The sequence below is a fragment of the Felis catus genome, chromosome D2 (assembly GCF_018350175.1).
Source record: "Felis catus isolate Fca126 chromosome D2, F.catus_Fca126_mat1.0, whole genome shotgun sequence".
Classification (NCBI taxonomy): Eukaryota; Metazoa; Chordata; class Mammalia; order Carnivora; family Felidae; genus Felis; species Felis catus.
Window position 1 is genome coordinate 81,407,225 of NC_058378.1, and position 18,926 is coordinate 81,426,150.

Below are 18,926 nucleotides of genomic sequence, written 5' to 3' on the forward strand. Positions count from 1 at the left end.
GGGAGGAGCAGAGCTCCGTTGGGACATGGGCTGGAGGTGGAGACATCGGAGCAGCTGGGGAGATTGGGCTGCGGGAGGGTCAGGGCTACAGAAATGAATTTCAGAGTCGCCAACAGGAGGCTGGATTGGAGCTGGGGTGGGTGGGGGGAGCACAGAGAAACGGCAAGTCTGGCAACTGAGTCCTTAGGTGTTCCAGTATTTGGTTTCTTTTCTTTTTTCTTTGCTTTTTTTCTTTTCCTCCCTCCCCTCTCCCTCCCTCCCTCCCTCCCTCCCTCCCTCCCTCCCTCCCTCCCTCCCTCCCTCCCTTCCTTCCTTCCTTCCTTCCTTCCTTCCTTCCTTCCTTCCTTCCTCCTTTATTCTTTTCTGTTTTATTTTCCTTTCTCTTTTCTTTTCTTTCTAGACAGAGACAACACGAGTAGGGGAGGGGCAGAGAAAGAGAGGGAGAGGAATCCCAAGCGGGCTCCAGCTCAGTGCAGAGCCCAGCACAGGGCTTGAACCCACACACCGTGAGATCATGACCTGAGCCGAAATCAAGTCAGATGCTTAACCGACTGAGCCGCCCAGACGCCCCTGGGATCTTGTTCCTCACGTTCCATGTTTGCTGAGCTGCTGTGTCAAATATTTGCTTATTGACTGATAACGAAAATACGGGCGTGCGTTATGCTTTCCTCTAGATTGTTTTGTCTGTTTAGGTACCGCGCCTGGGCCGTGGGAAGCTGTGCTTCTCCCACAGGCTTGCTGCGCGGCCTCTGCTAGTCCCCCCCACGGCTGGGCTGCGGTCCTTGTGGAGTACGGCCACCGGCAGCGGTGTCCCTGGGCCCCTGTGTGTGTCAGGTGCTCTCCTCGGGGTCCTCTTGATGGAAGCGAGAGCCTCCAGCCTTCCATTAATGTGCTCAGTAACTCCTGCTTTCAGAACAGTTGTGCAATTTCTCTTTGCAGGGGTTACGAAGGAGCTGCTCGCTTCAGGGCGACCTTACGATATTTGGCAACATTGGGTTTTATCGGGGGCACTTTTGGCTTCATTTTGGCTCAACTATGTTGAGTCTTTGACCCTTGACATCGAATTCCACCGAAGCTGGGATATTATATTCAATTTGAGCTCCTAAAGGTCTTTTCATGTGCCACAAAGCCAGGGTTCATTTTCTGATTCACGTACCTATAGATATGGCTTTACGCTCACCTAATGACAAAATCCACTTAACTCTTGAGACCGTGTGCCAGCCTGATACATTTTAGGTGGTGACAACGATGATCCTTGGACCATGCGGTTTTTCTGAATATTTACCTTGGTTTTAGAGCTTTCACTTTGATGGCAAATATAGTTATACCGACTTTCAACCCTTCTGTTTTCTTGGATTCTTAATTCAGATTTTTTTTATTAAACAATTTTTTTTTGACATTTATTTATTTTTTTTAAATTTTTTTTCAACATTTATTTTTGGGACAGAGAGAGACAGAGCATGAACGGGGGAGGGGCAGAGAGAGAGAGGGAGACACAGAATCGGAAACAGGCTCCAGGCTCTGAACCATCAGCCCAGAGCCTGACGCGGGGCTCGAACTCAGGGACTGCGAGATCGTGACCTGGCTGAAGTCGGACGCTTAACTGACTGTGCCACCCAGGCGCCCCGACATTTATTTATTTTTGAGAGAAACATGGAGCATGAGCAGGGGAGGGGCAGAGAGAGGGAGACACAGAATCCGGAGCAGGATCCAGGCTCTGAGCTGTGAGCACAGAGCCTGACATGGGGCTCGAGCTCACGGACCGCGAGATCACGACCTGAGCCAAAGTCGGATGCTTCACCGACTGAGCCACCCGGGTCCTCCCCTTCAATGTTTTTTTCTTAATGCTGTTGGTATCATTTCTTCACTGTCTTCCTTATCGTTTCTTCTTTGTTGATGTGTATCAGTCACCCCTTGCTGTGTAACGAACCGCCCCCAAACTTAGTAGTTGTGCTTAAGGCAAAAAAATCATGTGTTTGCTCCCGATTCTACGATTTGGGCAGGGTGGGGAAGGATGGATGCGTGACCTGTCCTTTGCCCTCAGGGCCCTCGCGGTCTAGCCTCGGAGACTGACCACAACCAAGATGGGGTCGTAGTAGAAGCAGCCCGCGTTCACAAAGCACTTCCGCTTGGTCTTTTAGGGACTCTCAGAGCGTGCTGATTCGATCACCTGGTATCATCATGACGCGTGTCTCCTCTCCTCTAGGGGATATGCAACAAAGCATGTTGTGGAGGGTCTGGAACCACGCACGCTGTACAGATTTCGGCTGAAGGTCACCAGCCCCTCTGGAGAATATGAATACAGCCCGGTGGTCTCGGTATCTACGACCAGTGAGTACACGCACGCGGAACTCATTTACCTAAAAGTCAGCAAAGACGATAAGTGGTGCGGAGGTAAAAAGATCCTGCCTGTTGCCCGGCCTTCCTGGAAACAGACACGGGTCCACTTCTGAACACCGGGATGACATTGTTTATGGGCCGGGCCTGGCCGTCGCGTTGAGGGAAGTCTGCTTGTGCTTTAACAAACGGGGAGAACCGTGCTGGGGCCGGCACCGCCCTGTGAGTGCACATTCAGTACCAAAGGGTGGGGTCCCCTGTCTTGGGAAATGGGCCGCAGGGGTGTGGGCTGAGAAACAGGCTGCCTGTTTGGGTGTCTTCAGCAGAGGAGGTCTCCGGAGCGGTTTGTCCGTTTTGGACAATTTCAGTTCTACGTCTTGACACAAACATCTGATTTCCGGCGATGCCGTGAGTGAGGAAGACTGAAGAGCGTGGCTTCCACAGGTGGGGCGGGTTGTGCCGCCTCTGACCAGCGCGTCCTTTCCCCAGGTCATGTTTGAGGGTGTGAATATTTTCTGTGATCGGTGATTTCTTGTTATTATGAATGAATGAGTGAATGAATGATTTTTTAAATTTATTTTGAGAGATAGCGAGTGGGGGAGGGGAAGAGTGAGAGGGAGGGAAAGAATCCCAAGCGGGCTCTGCTCTGTTAGCGCAGAGCCCCCCACGGGGCCCGAACTCACAAACCACGAGATTGTGACCTGAGCCGAAGTCAAGGGTTGGAGGCTTAACTGACTGAGCCACCCAGGCGTCCCTCTGTGATTGCCACTTTAAAACGTTTTAAAGATGTGTGTGTGTGGTAAAGATTAAAATGGTCAGGAATGTTCTTCGTGGCCTGCTCGCTGAAAACACACATCTTTTTTGAGTTGCACAAAGAAAATCTTCCTCTTGTGAGTAAAAGTAATTTAAATGTATTCACTTTGAGAGAGAGAGAGCATGAGCAGGGAGGGGCAGAGAGAGAGGGGGAGAGAGAGAGAGAGAGAGAGAGAGAGAGAGAGAGAGAGAGAATGAACCCCAAGCAGGCTCCATGCTGTCAGCACAGAGCCTGATGTGGGGCTTGAACTCATGGGCTGGTGAGATCATGACCTGAACTGAAATCAAGAGTCAGATGCTTAACTGACCCACCCAGGTGCCCCTCGTAAAAGTTACTTTAAAGTTTTAGTGAATATTGCATTTGGCATGTTTGTGTACATGCACACACACACGTACGTATATATTATATATATATCATATCATATATATATATGATTTAGGTTGTGAGCCTCTAAGATCTTCATTTGCAAACAAGGCACTGGGGGAGTTGGGTCTTAGCTTGGCAAACTGAGAATTCAGCGACAGCCGTGAGTCCTGTACTTCCCCCAAGGTGCTCCGCTCACTGCGAAGGCCCAGAATTTCAGAGGAGACTTTGGAAGGGAAATGGTCAGTTACAGAGACACAGGTCCGGAAAGAGGGCTCGTCCTTAACGTGGTGGCCACGGAAGCATTTTCTTCATATGGGGGTCAGGTTGCTCCTGGAGCTTTTAGGGGAAAGAAAGGAGGCAGAGCGTGGCCTCTGCTGTGTTGAGGGCAGGCACGGGGAAGGGAGGAGCAGGGACGGGAGGAAGGTTAGCCAAGGAACCTGCTGTTTGAATAGAGTCTCTGTAGGGGATGCTGGGCCAGCACGCTCCCCGCCGTCCTCTCTCCCCAGTCGCCCACAGGCCACCCCCACACCCCACTGCCTTTGCCCCTTCTCTCTGGAGCGTTCCCACGTTGGAGCCCCCCGTTCCCGGCACCCCTTCCCCTCCTGCATGCTGAGCCCACTCCACAGGTAGAGCCTGGGTGGTTCCTCGTGCTCCCCACCGTCTGCCATGCGCCTCCCTCAGCACACAGCTTCGTCTCACCGCTTCTGATAACACTCTGCATCTTATCTTATGTATTTTTCATCCTCTTTGTCTCCCACCAACTTGTGTGCTTCTGAAAGGAGGCTGGGATGGGACGGTCATCTAGCATGTAGAGGCCCATCTTGCATAGTGAATTTTTGTTAATGTTTTTATTTATTTTGGAGACAGAGAAAGACAGAGCGTGAGCAGGGGAGGGGCAGAGAGAGAGAGGGAGACACAGAATCTGAAACAGGCCCCAGGCTCCGAGCCGTCAGCACAGAGCCCGACGCGGGGCTCGAACTCATGGACCGCGAGATCATGACCCGAGCTGAAGTTGGACGCTTAACCGACTGAGCCACCCAGGTGCCCCCCATCTAGCATATTAAAAGTACCATCTGGAATCTTAGAAGTCCCGTCTACCCATCCAGCATGTAGAAGTCCACAACAAATGGGTGGATGGGCGGTGGGTGGAAAGGCCCAGAGACAGGATTAGGATGAGGAGAAAGAAACACTAATTGTCTCAGTTCACGCTCACGTCTCTCGGGAGATGGGCGTGTCTCCCCCCTGGCTGGGGCGAGTCCACGTGAACCGGCAAGGTGAGGGTGAACAGGACGCAGGACCCGCCACGGTGAACCTCGGGTGGCACTGGCATCTTTCGTCATACCACGTCAGCATCAGGGCAGGGGCTTCTGGGCCTCGTGGCCAGAATTGACGGGGTGTTTGGGTACCATCGGGAGCTCTTTAGGAAGGGCAGAAACCTTAGTCCCTTTCAGCTGACGGGGATCGTGCCGCCTGCTTGCCAAGCTGGCTCCCGAGAGGCGGCCACGGAGAGCTGGTCCAGTAGTCCAGGGCATCTGTCACTGCGGTCCATGGCTTCCATGGGTCATTAGACAAGACCTGCTGCGGGGACCAGGCGTGACGGAGATGTGGTTCCTGGTGATGACCGGGGTACTGGGGCTTGCGGAGCATTTCTCTGTCAGGTCACAGCGCAGTGCTGCAGCCCAGACGCGGCCTCGGGGGCTCTCCTGGGTGACGAGGGTCAGGTACCGCCTTCCTGCTGGCTGCTGCTCTCCTGTGCTATTATTATATTTATAACACCCACAGCAGACTCCCTCAAGGAGGGCAGATCATGCTAAACAAAGAATTACAAATGTGAATATTCTACAAAACCAGTAAAAACGCTTCTGTGGGCTGATCATTTGCATTTAGTTTGAAAGTGTTTTAATGAGTCGCAAAAGCATGTACTTTGTTTGAATAAAGGATGCGCAGCTTTTTTTAAATTTTTTTTGAATTCCAGGTAAAGTACACGAGACTCTTGCTTAAATGAGGCATGCAATTTTAATCAGTTGGGCCCTTAAAAAGAGAAAAACAGCTGCTGCTTGCTAATTGGCAAATATCTCCTCCAATGAGCTCATCATTTATTCACTGCTTCTAATAGAGACTTAAATTCCACCAAGAAAGGTGTTCCCCCGTTGTGATATCTGCTGGCATGTGTGTGGCCGAATGACCCTTTTACAGAACAGGGCGATGGCTTTCTGCCTTCTCCTCCCGGGTGGCCCCTCATGTGGTCCTGCCTGATGAGTTCCGTCCAGCGTAGGTGAGCATTCCCGGACATCCTCCCCACGGGCAGTATCCATTCTGTGTCTGTGTGTTTGTCATTGCAACACTCGGGGTAAACATTAGCTAAACAAGCCCACAGAGGCAAAGCCTGCCTTCTTTATAGTCAGTTGCACTTGACTGATGGCAGTCCCTTGGGCCAGGCCCACAATGTCTTAAAGGATTCAAGGGTAGGAGGAGTGGAACATTTGGCTCACCTGGAATTTCCTTTTTTTTGGGGGGGGGGGAGGGACTCCCGTCTATGGGGGGAGATAGAACTGCTCTGCACTGCGAACATGAGCCTTTTCATTTCTGTTTCTCTGTCAAGTTCGCATAAACCGGGACTGTTCCATTCCTTGGTTGATTCACGTCTGGTGCGAACCCTTAGAACCTCTTTGCCTTCCTGGCAGTTTTCTGAGACGGGTTAATGAGTTAACGCTGCGGATGATAGTTTTTTGTGTCCCGAATGATGGTTCTCGCTTCCTTTTGCTGAATGAGACTCAGCGAGGAATGATGAACAATTATGCTGCGTTCCTTCCCTTCCGTGGGACGTCCTTTTGTTTTCAGATCAAGTTACGAGGGCACTGGTTACCTCTTGCAGAAGCCGGACTAGGCGATACGTTCATTTAAATTACGTCCTACTCTCAAAGTACTCCAGTCTTGGCTGCACGCAGCACTCAAGCTTCTAAGCCCAAAACGATCTTCTTCCATTTCCCGATATTTGCACGCTGCGGGGCTTTGTGGGTAGGACGCACCAGGGGGTGCCCCCTACTGGGACAGCTGTACAGGTCACGTCAGACAGATGATGCGGATTGGAGGCGGTCGGTGCATAAATATGCTGGGATACCGCGAGTGCTTTTAGAGCTTTCTTTAAAATCTCAAGAAGTTAGCACTTTTCTGGAGCGTTTTAGTCTCTGGCATTCCCTTTCCTCGAACACTTTGTGAGGGGGATCATAGTTGTTTATTTAAGAAGTCTGCTTATATTCAAGGTTTAATACGATTGGAAGCATGCGATGGCTTGGTCAGCTACCTCCCACCCGAGGAAGGAGCGTGGCCTTGTGAAAAGACTCGTTTTGAGGTCCGATGTTGCCCACCCCTACCTGCTGGACCTCGGACAACTCGCTCAGCCTTCCTGGCTCTCTGTTTTGTGTTCTGAAGAAGAGTCTAGGAAGCCTTGTGTCGAGTCCTAGGTACTCAATAGGATTTGAGTTAGGATGCCATATTCTAAAAGTCAGTAGGACTAGGATGAGCTTCCTGTGTTCTTCTGGATGAGTCTATGCAAATTGCTTGTTTTTGTATCTTAAGTGGGGATTGAAGTTTGAGAGTCACAGGAGGGGGGCTGTTTGGTGGGGTAGCAGACGCACAGTTGCCCTCCCGCTCTTCTCCCCCTATCTGAAGAAGAAAGGGAAACCTTCCATGGGTTTGTCTACTCAAGTATGGATGGGTCACCTAATAGATCACTTGAAGTCCATATTACTCTAGCCCAGAGTTTCTCAACATTGGCACTTTTGACATTTGGGGGCTGGATCATTCTCGTCCTGTGTGCTGTAGGATGTTTGTCGGCCTTCCTGGCCTCTAGCCAACAGATGTGACAACAAAAAAACGTCTCCAGACTTTGCCGAATGCCTTCTGGGGGCGTCGGGAGGGTGTACGAAACCCTGTTCCCTTCCCTAGCCCCCAGGTGGAACCCCCAGGCTAGCCATGATCTTCCTGGGAAGGCCCGGGGACAGCGGTGGGTCCTGTCCCTTGACATTTTATCATGATACTTTTATTTGAAGCTTTTGGCCTAAAAATATGTGCGGAATGATGAAAAGGAAGTACAATGTGGCTAAAAAAAATCTTTAGGAGATTGGCAAGCTCTAGCAGACAAAATTGTTATTTCAAAACGGTTTTAACTTGGCTTAACTTTATTTTTGCCAGAAGAAAGGGTATCAGTTAAAAGGTCACTCTGATAGCGATCCCTACATTCCTCTGTCCCCGGTTTCCCAGCGAAAATCCTCCAAGGAAACCGGTAGGAAAGTGGCTCCAGTGCCCAGGAGCTGACATCCCACAGAGTTTTTCTACCATAAGGAGCAGGAGCAGGGAGTTTTACTTCCCACTGGGCAGCGATGCGCAGGGGGCCTCTGCAGAGAGGGCGGTGAGGTGGTGGGTGGGCCCCAGGAAGCAGTCTGGGGTGCGGTGGAGGGGGTGGGTGTTTTAGGGTTTAGGATACTAAAGGGAGGGGAACGTGCTTGTCTTGTTCTCTCTGGTCAGTGTCGAGACCGGACGTGTGAGTTACTTAATGAACGTTTGTTGAATGAATGAATGAATGAGACCTTTGAGCTGCCGGAACTGGGGATTGTCAACTCGGTACCCATCTGGGTCAGGTGCTAAGTGCGTGTAGGGGGCTGGGCGTAGGCAGAAGAGCGTGGTGGGGCTGTGCCGCATAAGGGCAGCCGCCACGCCCTAATGCCACCCGCTCGACCACAGACCCGTGTTGGATATTAGCCGGGTGCCAGGTGCTGTTCTGAGTGCCTCCCTTGTGTCTCATTTAAGCGTAAGTGTTCACACAATTAGGACGTCCATGTGAAACAAGTCAAGTCGTGGAACAAATGCCTTGGAAGATGGGCTTCCCTCACCTGGTCCTTTTTCCTCCCACTCCGCTCCTTTCTGAACTTCAAGCCTTTTCTCCTCTCTGAGGAGTTCCTGTTCTCCAGCACAGAGGGACGCCCTCCCTCCTGCCCCACTTCCCGTCGTGCCTTGAGTATTTTGCAGAACCCTCTTCCTCGCTCTTCTCCACTTGGCAGGCTCTCCCCCGCAATCGGGCTTTCTCACGGCGGTCCCCCTCTGTGAATGAGCCCTTCCTGCCCCCGGAAGCTCGGGAGAGACCGGGCCCCCCTGAATGTCACATTCTTGGGAAGAACTGAAATTTAGGATTTCAAGTATCAAAGCAATTTAAAGCAGATTTTTTTTAAAGGTTTTATTTTTTAAAATTTGTTTTTGAGAGAGAGAGAGAGAGCAAGAGAGCGAGAGAGAACATGGGAGGGGCAGAGAGAGAGGGAGAGAGAATCCCAAGCAGGCTCCGCCCTGTTAGCATAGAGTCGGACGTGAGGCTTGAACTCCCGAATCGTGAGATCACGACCTGAGCTAAGCCCAAGAGTCGAACGCTTAACCGACGCAGCCACCCAGGCGCCCCTATATCGAAGCAATTTATTTTTATTGTCTCTTCAAGCAGTTTAGTGACTCTTTGGCAAACAAGACCATATTGTGACGATAGTGGGGCTTTTCCTGGCTCCTGAGAGGCGTGTATTAAGTCTTAGGAAATCTGAAAGGATTATTTTCACATACCAAAACCACACTCACAAAGTAATACTCTTAGAACTCGAGACTATCCCAGGTCCTTAGGACCATCTAAATGCTCTTAATCTATGGAAACAAGGTCTTTTTCAGTAAAAGAAGTTCAATAGGAAACCGAAGATCTACTTAACGGAATAGCCAAGTGCCTTCTTGGAGGTGAACGTGTGAGCATCCGCTCCAGTCCACTGGGTGGGGGGCAGAGGGGGGAGGTAGCCAGGATGAATCTTCTCTCTGTGATTTTGGATGACTGCTTTCCATCTTCTTTGTTCAGGAGAACCCATAAGTAATGAGCACTTTCATCGAGCTGTCAGTGTGAATGATGAAGATTTGCTGGTTCGAATACTTCAAGGAGGGTGAGAGAAATCTGCCTTAAATTTTTTTTTTTTAATTTTTAATGCCCAGCAAGTGCGTAAAATCACACTTACTTCCCCCGGATTTTCCATGCCTTCGACATTGCTCCAAAATTGATCTCCGGTGACTCGTGTGAGTTCAGCATAGTTAATAAAGATGACCTTCATGCCCCGTGTAAATCCTCTATTTTATAATTATCTAATGAAAATTGAAGATGAAAATGAGAAGTCTGGGTGTCCTGTGTTCTTTCCCAGAAATAGTTTCTGACTCTGGCTTCTCTGCCATAGCGTTTAGGCACCTTTCACCCCCGAGGTGCCCATATTTATCTCACTCCTGATGAAATTAAGGAATCATGACATCAGCTGTTTCTTGTTCAAAAGGTTGGTAAAACGCTCAAAGAAAGGTAGCCAATACAGTGGCTACCGGTGGGACGTTGAGGCTGCCTCCTAGGGCAAAGGGGACAATGTAACTTAGATTCTTTTTGAGTCTCAATAGTTTGGAGTGTGTGAGAAGACAGGTCATTTGCGAGTAGGGCTCTTAAGTTGGAGAAGAGAGGTATCCCACCAAAAGCCAAGGCTTCTAAACTGGTAGAGTTTAAGAGCTCTGCTTTCCTCCTCCAGTGGTAGCGTTTCTTGTCCATTAGGTGAGATGGGAGATGCGTGTCTCCCCCAGTGTAGGCTCGTGGTGGACCAGTGTCTGAACCGAAGACCGTGTCCCCTGCTACAGGCGGGGGAGGTACTCCTCATAGAGTGTTCCATCTGGTGGCATCATGGTTCTGAGTTGAAGGGATTGCTTAGTCTAAGTGAAATCACAACACTTTTCTCTCCTTGTGCCTTTGAATCCTTTTAAAATATTAGGCGGGGCAGTTGAAGACCACAGAAACTTAATGGCCCGGAAGAAATGGGAATTTTGGGGAAAGTGAATCATTGTAGCCACCTGTGCCCTGCGCGAGGCATCAGCGGTGACTCTCCAGGGAGCCACGCCAAGCACGTTAATCTCTTTTCTCTGTGTTTTTCCCAAGAAACGTTAAGGTGGATGTTCCCAATAAGTTTGGCTTTACCGCCCTGATGGTCGCTGCCCAGAAAGGATATACCAGGTGGGGCTCCTCCTCTCGTATCTCTGAGTGGTTGAACATTTGTCTTTCCCCAAAGGCTCCGGTCAGAATATGGGTGGGGAGGGAACAGAGCACGCAGGAACCCCACTTCTTCTCCCTTTCCAAAACTGTGCCATGTAAGGGCGGAACAAAAACTAAGCTGTGTTTTTTTCCTTTTTTAACTTTTTATTTATTTTTTTTCTTTTTTTAATGTGTTTTTTTAATGCCTTTATGTGTTTTTTCTTTTTGTTTATTTTTGAGAGAGGGAGCATGTGTGTGAGCGAGTGGGGGAGGGGCAGCGAGAGAGAGAGAGAGAGGGACGGAGGGGGAGAGAGAGAGAGGTGGGGACAGAGGATCCGAAGCAGGCTCTGCGCTGACAGCAGAGAGTCCGATGTGGGGCTCGAACTCACGAACCGTGAGATCATGACCTGAGCCGAAGTCAGATGCTCAACCAAGTCACCCAGGCGCCCCTCAGCCGTCTTAATCACGAAGTTCTACAACAAGCAGGAGGCCATGTAAAAATGTACAAATCCTATGGTGAGGAAGAGAGGTAGTCACTTAATTGTATTTTCTAATATATTTTATATGTCCCAGGAAAACTGGTTATTGGAATTTGAATTTCGTTAGAAAAAAATAGAGCGGAAGGGATATTGATTCTGGAAAACCAACTTTCCTGATAGGTTGCTAAGATATAATTTTCACTGACACACTCCATTATCTCTATGCCGCGCAGAAGCATAAATACGAATAGCTTATTTTTCAATCATGTTTATATTGAACTACTTAAGTGCCCATTTTGGAAAAAAAGACCTATATTTTATCAAATGCTGCCGTTCGAAAATCTATTTAAAAGGGTCATTAAAGTGACAGTGGATTAGTTTGATAGTACAATGCGTTTCATGTGATATACTTTGTTTCCAATGAATAATTCATGTGAGGGATAGACTCCCCCCTCCCCCTTTTTTTGGTGTTGAAGGGGTAGTTTTCTGGTTTAAAAACCTCCTGCCTTCGAAGCCAGCTGGCCTCTGAAGATAGAGAAGAAAGTATGGAGATGGGTCTTAAATGTAGTGCTGTTTATGGTTAGTGCATCATCGTGGGTTCCTACCCATCAAAGCTACGGATCTAGTGACATTCAAATTTGTCTCCTTTAGGCTTGTGAAAATCCTCGTTTCTAATGGCACGGATGTGAATCTGAAGAACGGGAGTGGCAAGGACAGGTAGGTGGCTAACGTGCCCTGAGATGTCCCCCGACTTGTGTGACTAGGCTTGTGCCCAGCGGGTTTTTGATCCAACCCAAATATTTGATGCAGCTGCTTTCGACAAGACTGTATCCCAACTGAAAGATGTCGATGACAAAGGCTGGCTTGTTCATTGGTATACTCATTCCCTCGTTCAGCGGGGTGTTTATGGGCCACAAATTATCATGCACGTACCCTCAGTCAAAGATACGACCCGAGAACTTTGTGCGGCAAAAGCTCGGGGTGCGGTGTGGGAGAAGTTTTCGAAAAGATCGTGCAACTTGGCAACCTATATTTAGAGAGATAAAAGAATGTTCTACAAGGACTTAAAAATAATCACTGTTCTAGCGATTAGGTTTAATTAACTGATTAATTCTAAGCAACCCGTATTTGTTGGGTAGAACGGCGTGGAAAACACAAGGGCTTTGCTCAAGGAGCTTAGAGTCACATCAGAGTGCAGCTCGAAGGTGTGTGCCCTACAGACTAGTGTCCAAGGGTGGCTACAAAACACTGGTCACCTTTGGTGGGCCACAAGGGAAAAATAGCAATTCCTAAGCTCAGAAAGCCTAACCCACTACAGGCTATGAACACACACAGTAATGGATTCTAAGGAATGATTAAAGAAATCCCTTAAAAATTTAAAACGTTTTCTGAGTAACCCTTAGGTTAATTTGGAATTAAGCCTTCAACTCAAGAAGTTTGAAAAAGAATAATGCCAACTTAAAGAACATACGGACCTTGAGAGGTAGGAAAGAGGAAAGAAAAAGGAGAAGTTGGTTAGAAAACTGAAGGATTGTTTGGGGCACCTGGGTGGCTCAGTCACTTGAGCGTCTGATTCTTGGTTTCGGCTCAGGTCGTGATCCCAGGGTCGTGAGGTTGAGCCCTGCATCTGGCTCTGCGTTGAGTGTGGAGCCTGCTTAAGATTCTCTCTCTCTCTCTCTCTCTCTCTCTCTCTCTCTCTCTGTCTCTGTCTCTCTGCCCCTCCCCTGCTTGTGCTTTCTCTCTAAAAATAAAGTTAAAAAAAAAAAGAAAATAGAAAGATTGTTGAATAACGTAAGAGCAAAAAAACGCAAGCTGCTGCATAAAAAAAGCTACACAATAAAATGGACCAATTTATTACAAATCTGAGAAAAATTAGAATTTTGAAATGGCACATAGCCATAGTTAGAAGATCTTTTGGAAATTTAAGAAGAATAAATAGAATTTTGGAAGGGCCCGTAATAGTGGCGATAGAGGAAATCTCCATGTAAAAAGAAAATGGTGCACTTGTGTCTATGGTAGTAGAGTTGAAAATTTCATGGAAACTATCTTTTCGATGATACCTTTTCTGAGAAAATTTACAAGACCAAAACCAACCCAAGGCGCAGAAAATCTGCAACAACCAGTATCCATGGAAGACATGAGAAAATTATTAAAGGATTACCTCCAGCACAGGTTCTGTGGCTTGACGGTTCTACCCATAAGCTCGCTCAGATTTTAGGTACCGATGACTTTGAACTTTTCCAGAGCAGAGAGGAAGTTGGAAAGTTACAGAGGATAACCTGACTGCTAAAGTCTGATACAAAGAAAGCTGCTCACGTGTTGATATGTACACAGGTATTGATGTCTCTTCCATCCCAACTCAGAGGATCATGCAGGAGGGTAAGAAGGTCTAGATTAGGAAATTTCTTAATATAATGCTTCCTGTTAGTAGACCAAAGGTGAAAACCTGTGTATGTGTAGACACAAAACAAAAATTTGGTGCAACTCGGCCCCTTTAGTAGTTAAAGTATCTTCGTCTTTAAAGTGCAGGATGCTGGGGCGCCTGGGTGGCGCAGTCGGTTAAGCGTCCGACTTCAGCTCAGGTCACGATCTCACGGTCCGTAAGTTCGAGCCCCGTGTCGGGCTCTGGGCTGATGGCTCAGAGCCTGGAGCCTGCTTCCGATTCTGTGTCTCCCTCTCTCTCTCTGCCCCTCCCCCGTTCATGCTCTGTCTCTCTCTGTCTCAAAAATAAATAAACGTTAAAAAAAAATTTTAAAGTGCAGCATGCTTTCAGTCCTGTCATAGTGTCTGGTACATGAGAGGATCTGCCTCTGCTGATGAAGTGAATCCTTTGATTCCATCACACCAAGTTGTGTATCATGGAAGACGGTCAGCCGGTATCCTTCTCAGTGTTGACAGATTCCTTTTAAAAATTAGTAGTGAAGGGGCGCCTGGGTGGCGCAGTCGGTTAAGCGTCCGACTTCAGCCAGGTCACGATCTCGCGGTCCGGGAGTTCGAGCCCCGCGTCAGGCTCTGGGCTGATGGCTCGGAGCCTGGAGCCTGTTTCCGATTCTGTGTCTCCCTCTCTCTCTGCCCCTCCCCCGTTCATGCTCTGTCTCTCTCTCTGTCCCCAAAATAAATAAACGTTGAAAAAAAAATAAAAAAAATAAAAATTAGTAGTGAAGCCCACGAGAGTGGGTGAGAGCCAGATAGCTTGATGTCAAATCCAGATTCCTCTATGTTCGGGGCGTAGGACGTTGAGCAGGTTACTTAACTTAACCTCTCTGACCTCAATTTCCCCATCTACAAGATAAGGGTAACAGAAGTACTTCGAGAATTGTGAGCCCTTAACAAGTCAATATATGAAATGCATAGAACGGTGCTTTGGCATCTGGTAACTACACGTTATATGTTATCTCGTGATCGGTATTTTGGAACACGGATCAGTCTGGCGAGATATGAAACGGAGTAAGAGTCCTGCACCTTCCTTGCAGTCCCCAAGAGAATCAGCTTTCAAATACTTGGACTTGATAAGGAGGTTCGGTAAAGGGGCCAGCTACACGATAAAGGAAGAAATCGTCTTAAATAACAGCAATAACGAGTTAATAAATATAATGAGGGAAGCAAAATAGAATAAAAGTATCTAAGGAAAGTGAGAAATTTGTATTCAAAGCCTATAAAAAGTACTGAGAGATCTAAAAGTTTAAAAAACAGGGACATATTCCATATGCTAGGATGGCAAGACTGAATCCTGTAAAATTTTCAGTTTTTCCCAGATTAATAATATATTGACCCAGTATAGCCTCACAAGGAATTATTCTTGGGAGCCCATCAAGATGGTTTTGTGATTCACCTGGAAGAACGAAGGGATGACAACAGCTATTAGCTTTGTTGGAGAGAAGTGTGGAAAGACTTTGGACAGTTATTAAAATGCCTTATAAAGTTATAGTAATTAACGTAGTATGATCCTGGCATAAACAAAGATCTATAGTGTGAAATAGAAATAGGTCCCCATGGATGTAAGAAGTTTATGATGATGGGGGCAACACAGCCTAATGAGGAACATGTTAGAGAAAGCTATTTGAAGAAAAATTAAATTCTGGCCTTATGTAGCCATGCACCCAAATAAATTCCAGATGAATTAAGAATTAAATGTAAAGGGCACCTGGGTGGCTCAGTTGGTTAAGCGTCCGACTTTAGCTCAGGTCATGATCTCACAGTTCGTGGATTCGAGCCCCGCATCGGGCTCTGTGCTGACAGCTCAGAGCCTGGAACCTGCTTTGGATTCTGTGTCTCCTTCTCTCTGCCCCTCCCCTGCTTGCACTCTGTCGCTCTCTCTTTCTCTCTCTCTCTCAAAAATGAATAAACATTAAAAAAAATAATTAAAAAAGAATTAAATGTAAAAAACAGAACCATAGAAAACACAGTATATATCTATCTGATCTTGCAATGGGAAAGGCAAAATCATAGATATAAGTCACTAAGGAGAAGATTAAAAGCACCTAACACATTTAAAAAAAGCTTAATTACAAACTTAAGGGTAGTCTGGGGGAAAGATTTGCAAATACATTATAGAGGAATGACTGGCATCTTTAATCTAGAGAAGATCCACATACAACCCCCCCCCCCCCCCACCGACCAAAGACAGTAGAAAAGAGCAGTTTACACAAAACGACAATTCATAGCAGAAAAAATTAAAAAGCTAACATGCAGAACTGCTAGTAATAAAAATTACAAGCGTATTGTCATATTGTTAATTGAAAAATGATAGTAGGGGCACCTGGGTGGCTCAGTCGGTTGAGGTCAGGCCTCAGCTCAGGTCATGATCTCGTGGTCCGTGGGTTCACGCCCCACATGGGGCTCACTGCCGTCAGCCTGTCAGTGCAGAGCCTGCTTTGGATCCTCTGTCCCCCCTCTCACTGCCCCTCCCCCGCGTATGTGCACGTGTGCTCTCTCTCTCTCTGTCTCTCAAAAAATAAAACGTTAAAAAAATGTTAGTAGTGCTGGTGTAGGTGAATAAAATGGGCTCGTGTTACTCGGATGCAGTTGACCAAAGTGTAAGTTGATGTACTCTCTGTGGAAAGCGATGCATCTAAAGGGAGCCTGAAACAGTTGCATGAAGCATTGGCAGTCTACGTACTCAGCAAGCACCGCACGCCTTGGGCAGGTCAAGGGCCCGCTGGCTCTCTTCCGGGAGTCTCCAAGAAGTGAAGGCCTGCATCAGGATACAGAAGTGTGGACGTCTGGTTCCAGCCCAGCCTAGGCTTGGGTCTCAGAGCTGGACATTGTCTTTATCACTCAGAGACTTTGTAGAATTGCCCTCTTGGGAAGGAAGACCTTCCTCCCCCTCAGCCCCGCTCAACTCTTTATTTTGAACAGTCCAAACATTTAGCGAAGTTGCAAGAACAGTACGAATGAATTTCTATATACTCACCACCTAGGTTTGGCAGTTGTTGAATCTTAGCCATATTTGCTTCTCTGTCTACATTTTTAGTAGCTTTTAACTATTTCGAGGCTGGTAGGTACCATAACCCTCTACCCCTCAATGTTTCAGTTGCCTAAAAACCAGGCCATCAACCTGCATAACCTAAGACACTTCACACGAATTCCTCGACATCGCTGATGCTCCCGTCACTTATTCAGGTCTCCTCACTTGCCCTCCGAAAGGTCACCATGGCTTTATTGGGGAGGGGGCTATGGGGCAAGACCATGATCCAACTAAGGCTCATACATGACATCTGGTTGTCCTATCTGCTTAATCTCTTTTATTCTAGACTGGTCCTCCGTCCATGTTTTTTTTGGTTTAAATATTTTATTTTTCTCCTAGCAATGACATTTTGAGGAGACCAGACCAGTTACCCTATAGAATGCTCTCTGTTCTTGAGTTGCCTAGTTGTCTCCTACTTGCGGAGGCAGCGTTCACCTTGTTCATTTGTCCCTTTATTGCCAATGAAGTTAAAATTAGGTTTAAAGGCTTGATGAGGTGCAGGTTAACTTTCAGAGCTAGTGTTGTGACTATCCATCAGGAAGGCATGTTGGCCCACAGTTGGTGATTCTAGGTTTGCTCATTTGGTTCAAGTGTAATGACTAAACCTCTTCTTTGTAAAAATGTGGTTTCCCACTGAAATCAGCAAATTATCAACGGGCTGATCATTCGGCATGGCATGAGTGTCCTGTGCTCCCTTAACCTTTTACCCAATAATTTTGCCATCCACTGATGGTCCTTGCCCAAATCAATTATTTAATTTGGAGTTGCAAAAATGTGACTTCCTAATTCTGTAATTCCTTCCATGTTGATTAGCTGGCAGGCTTCTATTAAAAAGGGCTTTCCCTCATCAACTGAGGATAGTCTACATTTCATTCTACAAAGGCAGACTAAATGTTTAATTATTTTCTTTAAATACCAATATTTACAGTATGGAATTGGCCAAATAGCCATCTTCAATAATGTCAAAGGAGTTATTTTCTCCCCTCTATTTTTTTTGAATATCTTCATGGACTCATGGATATTTTTAAATCCAATGTCTTACTCAGTTACAGTGATACTTTATTTTTTTGTAATTGCAATATAATTCACACACTCCTTTAAAATTTGGCAAAGAATGTATTAACAAAGTTGTGCAACCCCTGCCACTGTATAATTCCAGAACATTGTCAATCAGCCCAGAAAGAAGCCCTCTACTCCTTGGCAGTCCCTCCCCACTTCTTCTCCCCCAGCCCCTGGAAACAGCTAATGTTCCGGTTCTATCCCTGTGGGTTTGCCTGTTCTGGGCATTTCACGTAAATGGAATCATAAAATATGCCTTTTGTGTCCAACTTATTTAGTGCAACGTCTGAAGGCTTTTTCAACATTTCACATGAATAACCTTTGGGGCTCTTCTACTCACGTTAGGATTTCTTGGTTTAAGCCGTGGAGGGTGAGATGTGGACCTGAGTTTGGCAACTGCACTTACAGCTAATGCTGCTGCTTCTATATGTTGCAGTCTGATGCTTGCGTGCTATGCAGGACACCTGGATGTGGTGAAATATCTCCGAAGACACGGTGCTTCTTGGGAGACCAGAGACCTAGGAGGCTGTACGGCTCTGCACTGGGCCGCGGATGGAGGCCACTGCAACGTGATCGAGTGGATGATAAAAGATGGCTGTGAGGTACGGGATCTTCCTTGTCAACTACACCTGTGTCCTTAAGACCTTGAAACTCTGTTCCACAGGGTTGAGGAGAAGCAGAGTCTTATGTGGATGCCCTTGATTAGTTCAACTTAGAAATGCTGCAGAAAGTTCTCTGACTTCTCAGTGAGAAGGTCCCGGAAGCCTTGGGAAAAGAGATCTGTCTGTCAGCAACACTTTACTGGACTTTACCTGCCACGTACTGGAGACTCTCTTAGGTGCCGTAGACACAGGATGTCAAGAACCCTCACAGCCATAGGGCTCTTTGTTGCCCTTGGAATTAGGCTCTCTTTATTCTTGGGTTGCTTTAAAGATTCTTCATCACAAAACCCTTCCAGAGAGCAAAGGGATCATGTCACAAACAGAGCATTTCAGCTCCTAGGGCCTTTACCTTGAAGCAGGCGGGTGGGTATCCTTCTGGTATTTTCATGTTATCAGAAAGTACAAATTTGGTTTAGCAAATAGGATCGGCATTGTTTGGACTTCTGTAGCTGTTTGAAGGTCAAGAAGAAGGATTAGCTCAATCATGGTGATTGCTGATAACTCTGAGAACTTTGGCGCAAGACTGGAAAGAAGTTAAATAAAAATTTCAAGGCCCGGAAGTAAGGAATCGTGGCAAACAAAATGCTGTCCTCACTGAGATGGCCAGATGGCGGAGAGCACTGAGAACTGAAACCGTTGACCTGGAAAATAAACCCAAACTGGGAAA

At 47.2% G+C, this 18,926-nt stretch overlaps 1 protein-coding gene across 5 annotated transcripts in view; it reads left to right on the plus strand.

Annotated features, from left to right (window-relative positions):
* The window catches only part of FANK1 (fibronectin type III and ankyrin repeat domains 1), a 104,611-nt gene that overhangs the window by 82,468 nt on the left and 3,217 nt on the right, over positions 1 to 18,926 (plus strand). For all 5 annotated transcript variants that reach the window (XM_045041030.1, XM_045041034.1, XM_045041033.1 and 2 more), the window contains 5 exons: positions 2,207 to 2,331; positions 9,399 to 9,480; positions 10,500 to 10,574; positions 11,723 to 11,788; positions 18,034 to 18,199. In XM_045041030.1, the coding sequence (XP_044896965.1) occupies positions 2,207 to 2,331; positions 9,399 to 9,480; positions 10,500 to 10,574; positions 11,723 to 11,788; positions 18,034 to 18,199 (514 nt within the window). The remainder of the gene's footprint in view (positions 1 to 2,206; positions 2,332 to 9,398; positions 9,481 to 10,499; positions 10,575 to 11,722; positions 11,789 to 18,033; positions 18,200 to 18,926) is intronic.